Genomic DNA, 15,685 nt, shown 5'->3' on the forward strand with positions numbered 1-15,685 from the left:
GACACTCTTGCACTGCTGGTGGGAATGTGAATTGGTTCAGCCACTGTGGAGAACAGTATGGAGGTTCCTTAAAAAACTACAAATAGAATTACCATATGACCCAGCAATCCCACTACTTGGCATATACCCTGAGAAAACCAAAATTCAAAGAGAGTCATGTACCAAAATGTTCATTGCAGCTCTATTTACAATAGCCAGGACATGGAAACAACCTAAGCGCCCATCATCGGATGAATGGATAAAGAAGATGTGGCACATATACACAATGGAATATTACTCAGCCTTAAAAAGAAATGAAATTGAGCTATTTGTAATGAGATGGATAGACCTAGAATCTGTCATACAGAGTGAAGTAAGTCAGAAAGAAAAAGACAAATACCGTATGCTAACACATATATATGGAATTTAAGGGAAAAAAAATGTCATGAAGAACCTAGGGGTAAGATAGGAATAAAGACGCAGGCCTACTGGAGAATGGACTTAAGGATATGGGGAGGGGGAAGGGTGAGTTTTGACAGGGCGAGAGAGAGTCATGGACATATACACACTAACAAACGTAGTAAGGTAGATAGCTGGGGGGAAGCAGCCGCAAGGCACAGGGATATTAGCTCGGTGCTTTGTGACAGCCTGGAAGGGTGGGATGGGGAGAGTGGGAGGGAGGGAGACGCAAGAGGGAAGACATATGGGAACATATGTATATGTATAGCTGATTCACTTTGTTGTAAAGCAGAAACTAACACACCATTGTAAAGCAATTATACCCCAATAAAGATGTTTAAAAAAAAAAAAAAAAAAAAGAAAAATTGGAAATAGAATGGAGAAAATACAGGAAACATTTAACAAAGACCTAGAAGGACTACAGAGCAAACAATGATGAACAACAACAATAAATGAAATTTAAAATTCTCCAGAAGGAATCAATAGCAGAATAACTGAGGCAGAAGAACAGATAAGTGACCCTGGAAGATAAAATAGTGGGAATAACTATCACAGAGCAGAATAAAGAAAAAAAAATGAAAAGAATTGAGGACAGTCTCACAGACATCTTGGAAAACATTAAACACACAACATTCGCATTATAGGGGTCCCAGAAGAAGAAGAGAACAAGAAATGGTCTGAGCAAATATTAGAAGAGATTATAGTTGAAAACTTCCCTAACATGGAAAAGTAAATAATCAACCAAGTCAAGGAAGCGCAGAGAGTCCCAAACAAGATAAATCCAAGGAGAAACATGCCAAGACACATATTAATCAAACTATCAAAATTTAAATATAAAGAAAAAATATTAAAAGTAGCAACGGAAAAGCAACAAATAACATACAAGGGAATACCCATAAGGTTAACAGCTGATCTTTCAGCAGAAGCTCTGCAAACCAGAAGAGAGTGGCAGGACATATTTAAAGTGATGAAAGGGAAACTCTTCAACCAAGATTACTCTACCCAGCAAGGATCTCACTCAGAATCGATGGAGAAATTAAAACCTTTACAGACAAGCAAAAGCTAAGAGAATTCATCACCACCAAAGCAGCTTTACAAAAAATGCTAAAGGAACATCCCTAGGCAGGAAACAGAAGAGAAGTAAAAGATCTACAATAACAAACGCAAAACAATTAAGAAAATGGTAATGGGAACACACATATTGATATCTACCTTAAATGTAAATGGATTAAATGATGCAACCAAAAGACATTGACTGGCTGAATGAATACAAAAACAAGACCCATATATATGCTGTCTACAAGAGACCCACTTCAGACCTAGAAACACATACAGACTGAAAGTGAGGGGATGGAAAAAGATATTCCATGCAAATGGAAATCAAAAGAAAGCTGGAGTAGCAACACTGATATCAGACAAAATACACTTTAAAATAAACACTATTACAAGAGACAAAGGAGGACACTAGATAATGATCAAGGGGTCAGTCCAAGAAGAAGATATAACAATTCCTGCAGCAATGAGGCATTCCAACATAGGAGCACCTCAATACATAAGGCAAATGCTAACAGCCATGAAAGGGGAAATCGACAGTAACACAATAATAGTAGGGGACTCTCACCAATGGACAGATCAACCAAAACGAAAATAAATAAGGAAACACAAGCTTTAAATGATACATTAAACAAGATGGACTTAATTGATATTTATAGGACATTCCATCCAAAACCAACAGAATACACTTTCTTCTCAAGTACTCATGGAACATTCTCCAGGATAGATCATATCTTGGGTCACAAATCAAGCCTCAGTTACTTGAGGAAAATTGAAATCTTTCAAGTATCTTTTTCAACCACAACACTATGAGACTAAATATCACAGGAAAAAAACTGTAATAAATACAAACACATGGAGGCTAAATAATATGCTATTAAATGACCAAGAGATCACTGAAGAAATCAAAGAGCAAATCAAAAAATACCTAGAAACAAATGGCAATGAAACACGATGACCCAAAACCTAAGGAATGCAGCAAAAGCAGTTCTACGAGGGAAGTTTATAGCAATACATTCCTATCTCAAGAAACAAGAGAAATCTCAAATAAACAACCTAACTTTACGCCTAAAGCACTTAGAGAAAGGAGAACAAAAAAACAGTTAGCAGAAGGAAAGAAATCAGGTCAGAAATAAATGAAAAAGAAATGAAGGGAATGATAGCAAAGATCAATAAAATTAAAAGCTGGTTCTTTGAGAAGATAAACAAAATTGGTAAACCATTAGCCAGACTCATCAAGAAAAAAAGGGAGAAGATTCAAATCAACAGAATTAGAAATGAAAAAGAAGAAGTAACAACTGACACTGGAGAAATACAAAGGACCATGAGAGATTACTACAAGCAACTATATGCCAATGAAATGGACAGCCTGAAAGAAATGGACACATTCTTAGTAAAGCATAACCTTCCGAGACTGAACCAGGAAGAAATAGAAAATATAAACAGACCAAGCACAAGCACTGAAATTGGAACTGTGATTAAAAGTCTTCCAACAAACAAAAGCCCAGGACCAGATGGATTCACAGGTGAATTCTATCAAACATTTAGAGAAGAGCTAACACCTATCCTTCTCAAACTCTTCCAAAATATAGCAGAGGGAGGAACACTCCGAAACTCATTCTATGAGGCCACCATCACCCTGATATCATAACCAGACAAAGATGTCACAAAAAAAGAAATGTACAGGCCAATATCACTGATGAACATAGATGCAAAACCCTCAACAAAATACTAGCAAACAGAATCCAACAGCACATTAAAAGGATCATACACCATGATCAAATGGGGTTTATCCCAAGAATGCAAGTATTCTTCAATATATGCAAAACAATCAATGTGATAAACCATATTAACAAACTGAAGGAGAAAAGCCATATGATCATCTCAATAGATGGAGGAAAAGCTTTTGATGAAATTCAACAACCATTTATGATAAAAACTCTCCAGAAAGTAGCCATAAAGGGAACTTACCTCTACATAATAAAGGCCATATATGACAAACCCACAGCCAACATCATTCTCAATGGTGAAAAACTGAAACCATTTCCACTAAGATCAGGAGGAAGACAAGGTTGCCCACTCTCACCCCTATTATTCAACATAGTTTTGGAAGTTTTAGCCACAGCAATCAGAGAAGAAAAAGAAATAAAAGGAATCCAAATCAGAAAAGAAGTAAAACTGTCAGTGTTTGCAGATGACATGATACTATACATAGAGAATCCTAAAGATGCTACCAGAAAACTACTAGAGCTCATCAATGGATTTGGTAAAGCAGCAGGATACAAAATTAATGCACAGAACTCTCTTGCATTCCTATACACTAATGATGAAAATCTGAAACAGAAATTAAGGAAACACTCCCATTTACCATTGCAACAAAAAGAATAATATACCTAGGAGGACACCTACCTAAGGAGACAAAAGACCTCTATGCAGAAAATTATAAGACACTGATGAAAGAAATTGAATATGATACATAAGGCACTGGTGAAAGAAATTAAATATGATACAAACAGATGGAGAGATATACCATGTTCTTGGATTGGAAGAATCAACATTGTGAAAATGACTATACTACCCAAAACAATATACAAATTCATTGCAACACCCATCAAATTACCTATGGCATTTTTCACAGAGCTAGAACAAAAAATTTCACAATTTGTATGGAAACACAAAAGACCCCCAAGAGCCAAAACAATCTTGAGAAATAAAAATGGAGTTGAGGAATCTGGCTTCCTGACTTCAGACTATACTACAAAGCTACAGTAATCAAGAAAGTATGGTACTGGCACAAAAAGAGAAATATAGATCAATGGAACAGAGTAGAAAGCCCAGAGATAAACCCACGCACAAATGGTCACCTTATCTTTGATAAAGAAGGCAAGAATATAGAATGGAGCAAAGACAGCCTCTTCAATAAGTGATGCTGGGAAAACTGGACAGCTACATGTAAAAGAATGAAATTGGAACACTCCCTAACACCATACACAAAAATAAACTCAAAATGGATTCAAGACCTAAATATAAGGCCAGACACTAGTAAACTCTTAGTGGAAAACATAGTCAGAACACTCTATGACATTAATCACAGCAAGATCCTGTTTGACCCACCTCCTAGAAAAATGGAAATAAAAACAAAAATAAACAAATGGGACCTACTGAACCTTAAAAGCTTTTGCACAGCAAGGGAAACCATAAACAAGATGAAAAGACAACACTCATAATGGGAGAAAATATTTGCAAATGAAGCAACTGACAAAGAATTAATCTCCAAAATATACAAGCCGCTCATGCTGCTCAATATAAAAAAAACCCAACAACCCAATCCAAAAGTGGGCAGAAGACCCAAATAGACATTTCTCCAAAGAAGATATACAGATTGTCAACAAACACATGAAAGGATGTTCAACATCACTAATCATTAGAGAAATTCAAATCAAAACTGCAATGAGGTATCACCTCACACCAGTCAGATTGGCTGTCATCAAAAAATCTACAAACAATAAATGCTGGAAAGGGTGTGGAGAAAAGGGAACCCTCTTGCACTGTTGGTGGGAATGTAAATTGATACAGCCACTATGGAGGACAGTGTGGAGGTTCCTTAGAAAACTAAAAATATAACTACCATATGACCCAGCAATCCCACTTCTGGGCATTTACCCTGAGAAAACCGTAATTCAAAAAAAGTCATGTACCACAATGTTCATTGTAGCACTATTTGCAATAACCAGGACATGGAAGCAACGTAAGTGTCCATCGACAGATGTATGGGTAAAGAAGACATGGCACATATATACAATGGAATATTACTCAGCCATAAAAAGAAACGAAATTGAGTTATTTGTATATTTACATACAGAGTAAAGTAAGTCAGAAAGAGAAAAAGAGATACCATATGCTAACACATATATATGGAATGTAAAAGAAAAAAAATGTTCTGATGAACGTAGGGGCTGGACAGGAATAAAGATGCAGACGTAGAGAATGGACTTGAGGACATGGGGAGGGGGACGTGTAAGCTGGGCAAAGTGAGAGAACAGCATTGACATATATACACTACCAACTGTAAAATAGATAGCTAGTGAGAAGCAGCTGCATAGCACACAGAGATCAGCTCGGTGCTTTGTGACCACCTAGAGGGGTTGGAAAGGGAGTGTAGGAGGGAGATGCAAGAGAGAGGGTATATGGTGATGTATGCATACATATAGCTGATTCACTTTGTTATACAGCAGCAACTAACACAACAATGTAAAGCAGTTATACTCCAATAAAGATGTTAAAATAAATAAATAAATAAAATTTTAAAACTAAGTGTATTTATTTAACAGCCTCCATAATATCAGTTTATTCAGATTGTGCATAGTGTTTTCAACATGTTGGAAATTATGACATTTATCATTCATAAGGTTCTAATAGGGAGGAGGCTATATAGTAGGAAAAAAACCAAAGCTGAATCTTGAAAATGTGGTAAATTTATAAATATAAACAATGTCTTAACTAAAATAATAAATTCAGTATATCATGATGTAATTTCTGAATAATTTTGGCTCTGAAAGGATTAAAAAGAGGAATTTTTTTTTTTTTTACAGAATTCCATAATACTTAGCAAACAGCTGGCCACTTTGGGACAGAAGCCTGCCATATATACAGTTCTGAGGAGAAAAGTTTATTTTCCACATAGAAAAATGAAGAATGGGTATTTAATTTTCAAATTTCAGATATAAAATTTATGTTTAAAATTAAGTAAATTAATTATCAGAAACTTCAAGAAATTTAAAAACCCTAGTAGAATTTCATGGAGTATCTTATATGTAATTTCCAAGTAGCTTCTTTGAACACATTGAAATTGTGATAATCAGAACTCGTTACCAACTCAGAAAATACCAGTCACACTCCAGTAGTTTCACAATTTGTATTAATAGCTAAAGGTCAATGCAAGAGTCTCATTCAGGATGGTGGCAAATCCTAGCAATATCTCAAAATGTTTCCTGCTGGTTCTTTAAAGTGAGCCACAGTGATATGACTGATATCACAATCATTACCACCATCAGTGCACAGGTTTTTGTGCTCTCACACACACACTCACACACCCCTGAGAAGTAAAATCTGTTACTGTTAAAGTTAGTAGGTGATCATGGGGTTAAGACAAACATTTTTAAAATTTTTATTTTATTGAAGTATAGTTGATTTACAATGTTGTGCTAATTTCTACATATAGCAAAGTGATTCAGTTATACATATACATATATACATTCTTTTTTATATCCTTTTCCATTATGGTTTATCACAGGATATTGAATATAGTTCCCTGTGCTACACAGCAGGACCTTGTTTTTTATCCATCATATATATAATAGTTTGCATATGCTAATCCCAATCTCCCAATTCATCCCTCCCCCACTCCCCCTCTCCCTTGGCAACCACAAGTCTGTTCTCTATGTCTGTGAGTCTGTTTCTGTTTTGTAGATAAGTTCATTTGTGTCATATTTTAGATTCCACATATAAGTGATATCATATGGTATTTGTCTTTCTCTTTCTGATTTCCTTCACTTAGTATGATAATCTCTATGTCCATCCATGTAGCTGCAAATGGCATTGTTTCATTCTTTTTTATGGCTGTGTAATATTTCATTGATTATAAATACCACATCTTCTTATCCATTCATCTGTCAATGGACACTTAGGTTGTTTCCGTGTCTTGGCTATTATAAATAATGCTGCAGTGAACATTGGGGTGCATGAATCTTTTCAAATTATAGTTTTGTCCAGATATATGCCCAGCAGTAGGATTGCAGTGTCATATAGCAACTCTATTTTTAGTTTTCTGAGGAACCTCCATACTGCTTTCCATAGTGGCTGCACCAATTTACATTCCCACCAACAGTGCAGGAAGGTTCCCTTTTCTTCACATCCTCTCCAGCATTTATTATTTGTAGACTTTTTAATGATGGCCATTCTGACTGGTGTGAGGTGGTACCTCATTATAGTTTTGATTTGCATTTCTCTAATGATTAGTGATGATGAGCATCTTTTCATGTGCCTGTTGGCCATCTGTATATCTTCCTTGGAGAAATGTTTATTTAGATCTTCTGACCATTTTTCAATTGTTTTGTTTTTTTTTTTTTTTGGTATTGAGTTATATGAGCTGTTTGTATATTTTGCACATTGATCCCTTGTAAGTCACATCATTTGCAAATATTTTCTCCCAGTCCGTAAGTTGTCTTTTCATTTTGTTTATGGTTTCCTTTACTATACAAAATCTTGTAAGTTTGATTAGGTCCCATTTGTTTATTTTTGCTTTTATTTCTATTACCTTGGGAAACTAACCTAAGAAAACATCGGTACAATTTATGTCAGAGAATGTTTTGCCTATGTTCTCATCTAAGAGTTTTATGATGTCATATCTTATATTTAAGTCTTCAAGCCATTTTGAGTTTATTTTTATGTATGGTGTGAGGATTTGTTTTAACTTCATTGATTTACATATGGCAAGACAGGCTTTCTTAATCTATTGAGCACCTAGGCACAGGGCAAGGTGCTTGTAACTATAAGATACAATACTTGCAGTCATTGACGTTATAGTTTAGTGGGGGAGACAAGTAAACAAATAGATGCTATGATAGAAGTGAGCCCAGGGTGCAGTGAAATATATAGATGGTACAGCAACTAAGGCTTCGAGGGTGCACTAACTAAGCCTCAGGGAGGACGTTCCTAAAGAGGTGACATCTGCACTATTGAAAAGAAATAAAAGTGAGCCAATTGGAGGAAGCTTTCAAAGAGCAGGGCAACACATAACAGGGCCTTCAAACAGAGACCTAAGAAAGCAGATGCATTCTAGGAGATGCAAAGAAGTTCAATTCATGGTTAAAGTAGAAGGTGCCATTTAGAGAGATAAAATATTAATCTGGAGCTGAAATTCCTGCTGATCTTATAAAACTTTGGGTGTTAGGGAGGGAGGAGAAGCAGTTGCTATAAAACCAAGCCAAAGGCCTTGTCTCATTTAGCAGGTAGGTAAGAAGGTTATTGGTACCATTTGTTTCTTCTCTATTTTTAATGGCTTTATTGAGATATAATTCATATACTACACAATTCACCCTTTTAAAGTGTACAATTCAATGATTTTTAGGATATTCACAGAGTTGTGCAACCACTATCTAATTCTAGAACATCTTTATCAACCCAAAAAGAATCCCCATTCCCTCCTCCCCCAGCTCTTAACACTGCTAATCTATTTTCTTTCTCTGTGGTTTGCTTATTCTGGATTGTTTCATATCAAGAGGATCATACAATATATGTTCTTTTGTGACTGGCTTCTTTCTGTTAGCATAATGTTTCTAAGGTTCATCCATGTTGTAGCATATATCAGTACAGTTGACCCTTGAACAACAAGGGTTTAAACTACACAGGTCCACTTATACACAGATCTTTTTTTTCAATACATATGTACTACAGTACTACACAATCTACAGTTGGTTGAATCCACGGATGTGGAACTAAGTGTATGGAGAGCCAACTGTAAAATTATACACAGACTTTTGACTGTTGGAGGAGGTGGGTGGTAGAGGAGGCAGCACCCTGACCCCTGCATTGTGCAAAGGCCAAATGTATTTCATTTCTTTTTATTGCCAAGTAATATTCCATTTTATAGGTATACCAACGTTTCATTTATTCATTCTTTAGTTTCTGAACATTTCAGTTGCTTCCGCTTTGGTTCTATTATGAATAGTGCTGCTATGAACATTTATATACAAGTTTTGTGTGGACATTTTTCATTTCTCTTGCATGTATACCTAAGAGTGAAATTTCTGGGTCATATGGTGTCTAATTTCACTTCTTTGTGGTCAGAGAAAATACTTTATATGATTTCAATCCTTTTAAATATATTGAGGTTTATTTATGGCCTTACATGTGGTCTGTCCTGGAGAACTTTCCATGTACACTTATGAAGAATTTGTAGTTTTCTGTCGTTGGGTGGAGTGTTCTATAGGCGTCTGTTAGGTCTAGCTGGTTTATAGTGTTATTCATGTCTTCTGTTTCCTTGTTGATCTTCTGCTGGTTGTTTTACCCATTATTGAAAGTGGTATATCAAAGTCTACAACTATTATTGTTGAATTATTTCTTTCTCCCTTTTATCTGTCAGGTTTTGCGTCACGTATTTTATGTCTCTGTTGTCAGATGAATACATTTATAATCATTATACTTCCCTGATGGACAGACCATTCAACATTATAAAATGTCCCTCTTTATTTTTGGAACTTTTAATTTTGTTTTAAAATGTATTTTGTCTGATATTAGTATATCCACTCCTTTGCACGATATATTTTTCTCATCCTTTTTTTCCCAACCTATTTGTATTTTAGAATCTAAAATGCATCCCCTATAGGCAGCATATAGTTGGATCTTCTTTTGTTACCTAGTCTCTGACATTTCACTGGTCTGTTTAGTCCTCTCACATTTAAGGTTATTACTGACATAGTTGGATTTATGTCTGTCATCTTCTTTTCATTTAATATATTTCTTATGTCTTTTTTTCATGTATTCCTCCTCTACTGTTTTCTTTAGTATTATTTTCAGTGTGTTAACAGTTTAATTACATTAATTTTTTTCACTATATTGTTTGAAATATTTTCTTAGTTTTTCATCTAGGGCAGGCCATATACATATATATATATTATCATATATATATATATATTATCAGAATCTAATTCAGATTTATGCTAACTTAATTCCAGTGAGATATAGGAAAGCATTCCTATTTCCTCCCCCAACTGGCCTTGTTTGCCACTATTGTTATGCATATTATTATATCTATATATGCTATAAACCCAATGACACGTTGTTATAACTATTAGCTTGAGTAATATTATACCTTTTAAAGAAGCTGGGGGAAGAAAGGAGAGCCAGTATACATGTATAGAACTTGTATTAACTTCCTTATTTACCATATCTGGTCTTATTCATTTGTTCCTATGGATTTGAGTTATCATCTGTTGTCATTTCCTTTCTCCAATATAGCTGTGTTCCCATCCCTCTCTATAATCTTATTATTAGCAAATATATTATATTTTTATGTTATAAGCCCAACAATACAATTAAACACATGTTGCTTTATAAAATTGCTTTTAAAATCAGTTAAGAGAAAAACGGAGAAACATACATTTATACTCTTTTTTTTTGGCTGTGTTGGGTCTTCATTGCTGCGCATGGCTTTCTCTAGTTGCGGCGAGTGGGGGCTACTGTTTGTTGTGGTGTGTCGGTTTCTCATCATGGTGGCTTCTCATTGCAGAGCACGGGCTCTAGGTGCATGGGCTTCAGTAGTTGTGGTGCATGGGCTCAGCAGTTGTGGCTCGTTGTCTGTAGAGTGCAGGCTCAGTAGTTATGGTGCACAGACTTAGTTGCTCTGCAGCATGTGGGATCTTCCCAGACCAGGGCTGGAACCCATGTCTCCTGCACTGGCAGGCGGATTCTCAACCACTGTGCCACCAGGGAAGCCCCATTTATACTCTTTTATAATTGTATAATTACCTTTACCATTGTTTTTTGTGTTTTTTTAAATGTGGATTTGAATTACTGTGTGCTGTGTCTTGCTTTCAACCTGAAGAACTTCCTTTAGTAGTTCTTAAAACGCAGATTTTCTATGACAAGTTCTCTTCTCTTTGTGTATCTGGAAAAGTCTTACTTTCTACTTCATTTTTGAAAAGTAGTTTTGCTGGATATAGAATTTCTGTTGAGTTTTTTTCTCTCCACACTTTAAATATGTGATTCCACTGCCTCTGCCCTCCATTATTTCTTATAAGAAGTCAGCTTTTAATTTGGTGTGTGTGTATGTGTGTGTCTGTGTGTGTGTGTCTGTGTGTGTTGAGTGAGGGGGTGTTCCTTCTTTGTAATGTGTTGATTTTCTCCTGCTGTTTTTGAGATTTTCCTTTACTTTGGCTTTCAACATTTTTGCTATGGTGTTAAGTGTGTGGATCTCTTTGTATTGATCCTAGCTGGAGTTTTTTGAGCTCCTTAAATATATAGATTGATTTTCATAATTTGGGAAGTTTTCAGCTATTGTTCAAATTTTTCCCTCATTTTTTTCTCTCCTTTTCTTCTGACACTCCAGCTACACATATGTTGATGCAGTTAATGATGTCACACATTTCACTGAGGTTCTACACATTTTTCTTTACTTTTTTTCTCTCTCTTTCTTCTTTGGATTGCATAATCTCAATCATCCTACAAGTTCAGTAGTTCTTTCTTCTGACATTTCAAATCTACTGTTTAGTCCCTCTAGTGGATTGTTATTTTTTGTTTCCTTGCTTATTTGTTTAGTGATTGACTGGACTATTTTAGTGAAGTTTATTTCCCCCACAGTATGAAGCCTCTGAGGTCATCCCTCAAAAGGCACAGTCTTGGGCATGCACATGACCAACCTTGTTGTTTTATATTTAAAAATATTACCCAGTAAACTCATTCCTTCAAAAACTAAATTACAAAGAAAAAAAAAGAGAGAGTTGGTGGAGGAACCTATAAATTAAAAGATATTTAACTTAAATACTGTCTGGATATTTAGATATTCAGGAACTACTGTTAAAATATTGTGTGATGACTGTCATGTCACTTGTTTTTTAGAAAGATTTTTTCTTTTAAAGATATATAAAATTGAAATGGTAATAAAATTAATCTTCTTCTTCAAGACATCAAGCCCAGATGGTTTTGTGAGCAAATTCTCCTAAGGCTATTGGCATAAAATAATAATCTCTATATTATTCAAACTATATAACATATGTTTAAGAATATGGAAATCTTTTCAATTCATTATGTAAGGCCAGCATAGTTCAAATATAAAAAATTGGGCAGACAGAGCTCAAGAATATGTTAATTTTTCTTTTAATATAGATGCATTGTTACTATATTAAAATCAACACCACTTTATTTTTCAACATGACTTTAAAACTTCTAGAGTGTGGTTACATATGCAAAGATGTTTCAACATTAGGAAATTAATGTAATTTACTATAGTAATAGATTAAAGGGAAAAAATGACATAATTGTTTACAATAGGTATGAAAAGAGTTTTTGATAAAATCTAACATGCATTTTTGACTTTATAAATGGTTAATAAGTTGGAATTAGGAGAAAATTTGCTTAACTTAAAACAAATATACATATCAGAGACTAAGTTAATTGATAAAACATGAATTATTTTCATTATATCATGAAAAATAAAAGCATGCCTATTTTTACTTGTTCTCCCACATTGTATTTATAATCCCAACAAATGTGAGATGACCAAAGGAAGAAGGGTAATAAGAAGAAAAATGTAATAGAGTGAGCAGGAGGAGGAAGGGAAGGAAGAATATTTCTGAAGAGGAGAGGAGGAAGTGAAGAAGAAGATGGAGAAGGAGATTAGGTTTGGGGAGAACATAGGGAAATATTGGGAGTGTGAATTGGTAAAACAGGTAAGTTGAAAAATATAGACTTGTTTAAAATATTTTGGAGGAAGATTGCTGCAGAATGTATATTTTAAATAAATGTAACCTATGACTTAACATTCCCACTTCTAAGAATTTTTTCTATAGAAATACTAGCATGAGTATGTAAAGTATTTGTATATGTATGTTTATTTAAGAATACTTTGTGGTGAATTGTACCAAATATTTAAAGAAGACTTACTACCAATCCTTTTCAAACTCTTCCAAAAAATAGAAGAAGAGGGAAATCTTCCAAACTCATTTTTCAAGGCTAAAATTACCCTGATACAAAAACCAGAAAAGATCACTAAAAGAAAAGAAAACGTCAGGCCAATACCTGATGAATATAAACGTAAAAATTCTCGAGAAAACCAAATTTAACAATACCTTTAAAGGCTCATACACCATGATCAAGTGGGATTCATTTCAGGGATGCAAGGATGGTTCAACACACACAATTCAATCAGTGTAATACACCAGATTAACAAAATGCAGGATAAAAATCATATGTTTATCTCAATAGATACAGAAAGATCATTTGGCAAATTTTATCAATTCATGACAAAAACTCTCAAGAAAGTGAGTATAGAGGGAACATACATAATAAAGGTGAGTATAATAAAGGCCATATATGATGAGTCCGCAGTAAACCTTATAATCAATGGCGAAAAGCTGGAAACTTTTTCTCTAAAGTCAGGAACAAGACAAGGAGGCCCTCTCTCACCACTTACATTCAACATAGAACTGGGAGTCCTAGCCAGAGCAATTAGGCAAAAAATAGAATAAAAGGCACCTAAATTGGAAAGGAAGAAGTAAAACTGTCTCTTTTTATAGATGACATGATCTTATGTATACAAAACCCTAAAGACTCCTCCAAAAACTATGAGAACTAATTTAAAAATTCAGTAGATTGCAGGATACAAAATCTATATACAAAACCAGTTGTATTTCTATACACTAACAATGAACTATCAGAAAGAGAAACTCAGAAAACAATCCCATTTACAATTTCATCAAAAGAATAAAATACATAGGATTAAATTTAACCAAAGTGGTAAAAGATCTGTACACTGAAAACTATGAGACATTGATGAAAAAAAAATCAAAGGCATAAATAAATGGAAATATATTACATGCTCATATAGAGAACTAATATTGTTTAAATGTCCATACCATCCAAAGTAATCTACAGATTCAGTGCAATCCCTGTCAAGATTCCATTGACAATTTTTACAGAAATAGAACAAACAATTCTAAAATTTGTATGGAACTGCAAAAGACCTCAAATAACCAAATAATCTTGAGAAATAAGAACAAAGCTGGAAGCATCACACTACCTGACATTACACTGTATTACAAAGATGTAGTAATCAAAACAGTATGGTATGTGCATAAAAACACATAGGTTAATGATACAGAATCAAGAGCCCAGAAATAAACCCATGTATACATGGTCAGTTAATTGATGACAAAAGACCCAAAATATACAATGGAGAAAGGATAGTCTCTTCAATAAATTGTGTTGGGAAACTGCAACATGCAAAAGAATAAACCTGGAAACTTATTCTACATCATACACAAAAATGAACTTGAAATGAGATTAAAGACTTAAATGTGTGACCTGAAACCATAAAACTTGTAGAAGAAAACATAGATGGTAAGCTCCTTGACATCAGTCTTGGCACTGATATTTTGGATCTGACACCAAAAGCCAATTCAACAAATAAAAAGGCAACCTATTGAATGGGTTTAATTGCAAATTAATTGCAAATCATGTATCTGATTGGGGTTAATATCCAAAATATATTAAGAACTCATGCAACTCAATAGCAACAACAACACCAAAATCGGATATAAAATAGAGGAACTAAATGGTCATTTTCCCAAAGAAGACATATAAGTGGCCAACAAATATCTGAAAAGGTGCCTGACATCACTAATCACAAGGAAAATGCAAATCAAAACCACAATGAAATATCACTTCATACCTGTTAGAGTGATCATCATCAAAAAGACAAGAGTTAACAAGTGTTGGCAAGGATGTGGAGAATAGAGAACTCTTGTGCTCTGTTGGTGGGAATGTAAATTGGTACAGCCTTATGGACAACAGTATGGAGCTTTCTCAAAAAATTAAAAATAGAACTACCATATGATCGAGCAATCCCACTTCTGGGTATATCTGTAAAGGAAAGGAAAACAGGATAATGAGATATCTGTATTCCTATGTCTACATCAGCATTGTTCACAGTAGACTATCTCTATAATATGGGATATTATTCAGCCATGATAAAGAAGAAAATCCTGTCATTTGGCAACATGGATGGACTTTGAGGGCATTATGCTAAGTGAAATAAGCCAGACAAAGACAAGAGATACTTCATGGTATTAGTTATATGTGGAATATGAAAAAAAAAAAGTCAAACTCAGAGAAACAGTGGTCACTAGGGCTGGAGGGTGAGGGAAATAGGGAGAGGTTGGTAAGAAATGTATGAACTTTCAGTTATAAGATGAATAAAGTCTGAGGCTCTAATGAAAAATGTGGTGACTGTAGTTGATACACTGTATACTTGAAAGTTGCTAAGAGAGTAGAACTTAAATGTTCTCACCAAAAAACAAAGAAAGAAAGATAAATGTGTGAGATGATGGATGTTAATTAACCAGATTGAGTGGGAGGGAGTCCTTTCACATTATGTATGTATATCAAGTGATGTACACTTTAAATATCTTACAGTTTT

The 15,685-nt window shown here is 34.6% G+C and overlaps 1 protein-coding gene across 1 annotated transcript in view; it reads left to right on the top strand.

Moving 5' to 3' along the window:
• CATSPERE (catsper channel auxiliary subunit epsilon) overlaps positions 1-15,685 on the top strand; it is a 251,287-nt gene that overhangs the window by 73,471 nt on the left and 162,131 nt on the right. The window contains exon 7 of the mRNA XM_065871636.1: positions 6,084-6,190. Coding sequence (XP_065727708.1) covers positions 6,084-6,190 — 107 coding nt within the window. The remainder of the gene's footprint in view (positions 1-6,083; positions 6,191-15,685) is intronic.

Source organism: Phocoena phocoena, chromosome 1 (genome assembly GCF_963924675.1).
Source record: "Phocoena phocoena chromosome 1, mPhoPho1.1, whole genome shotgun sequence".
In the NCBI taxonomy this organism is placed as follows: domain Eukaryota; kingdom Metazoa; phylum Chordata; class Mammalia; order Artiodactyla; family Phocoenidae; genus Phocoena; species Phocoena phocoena.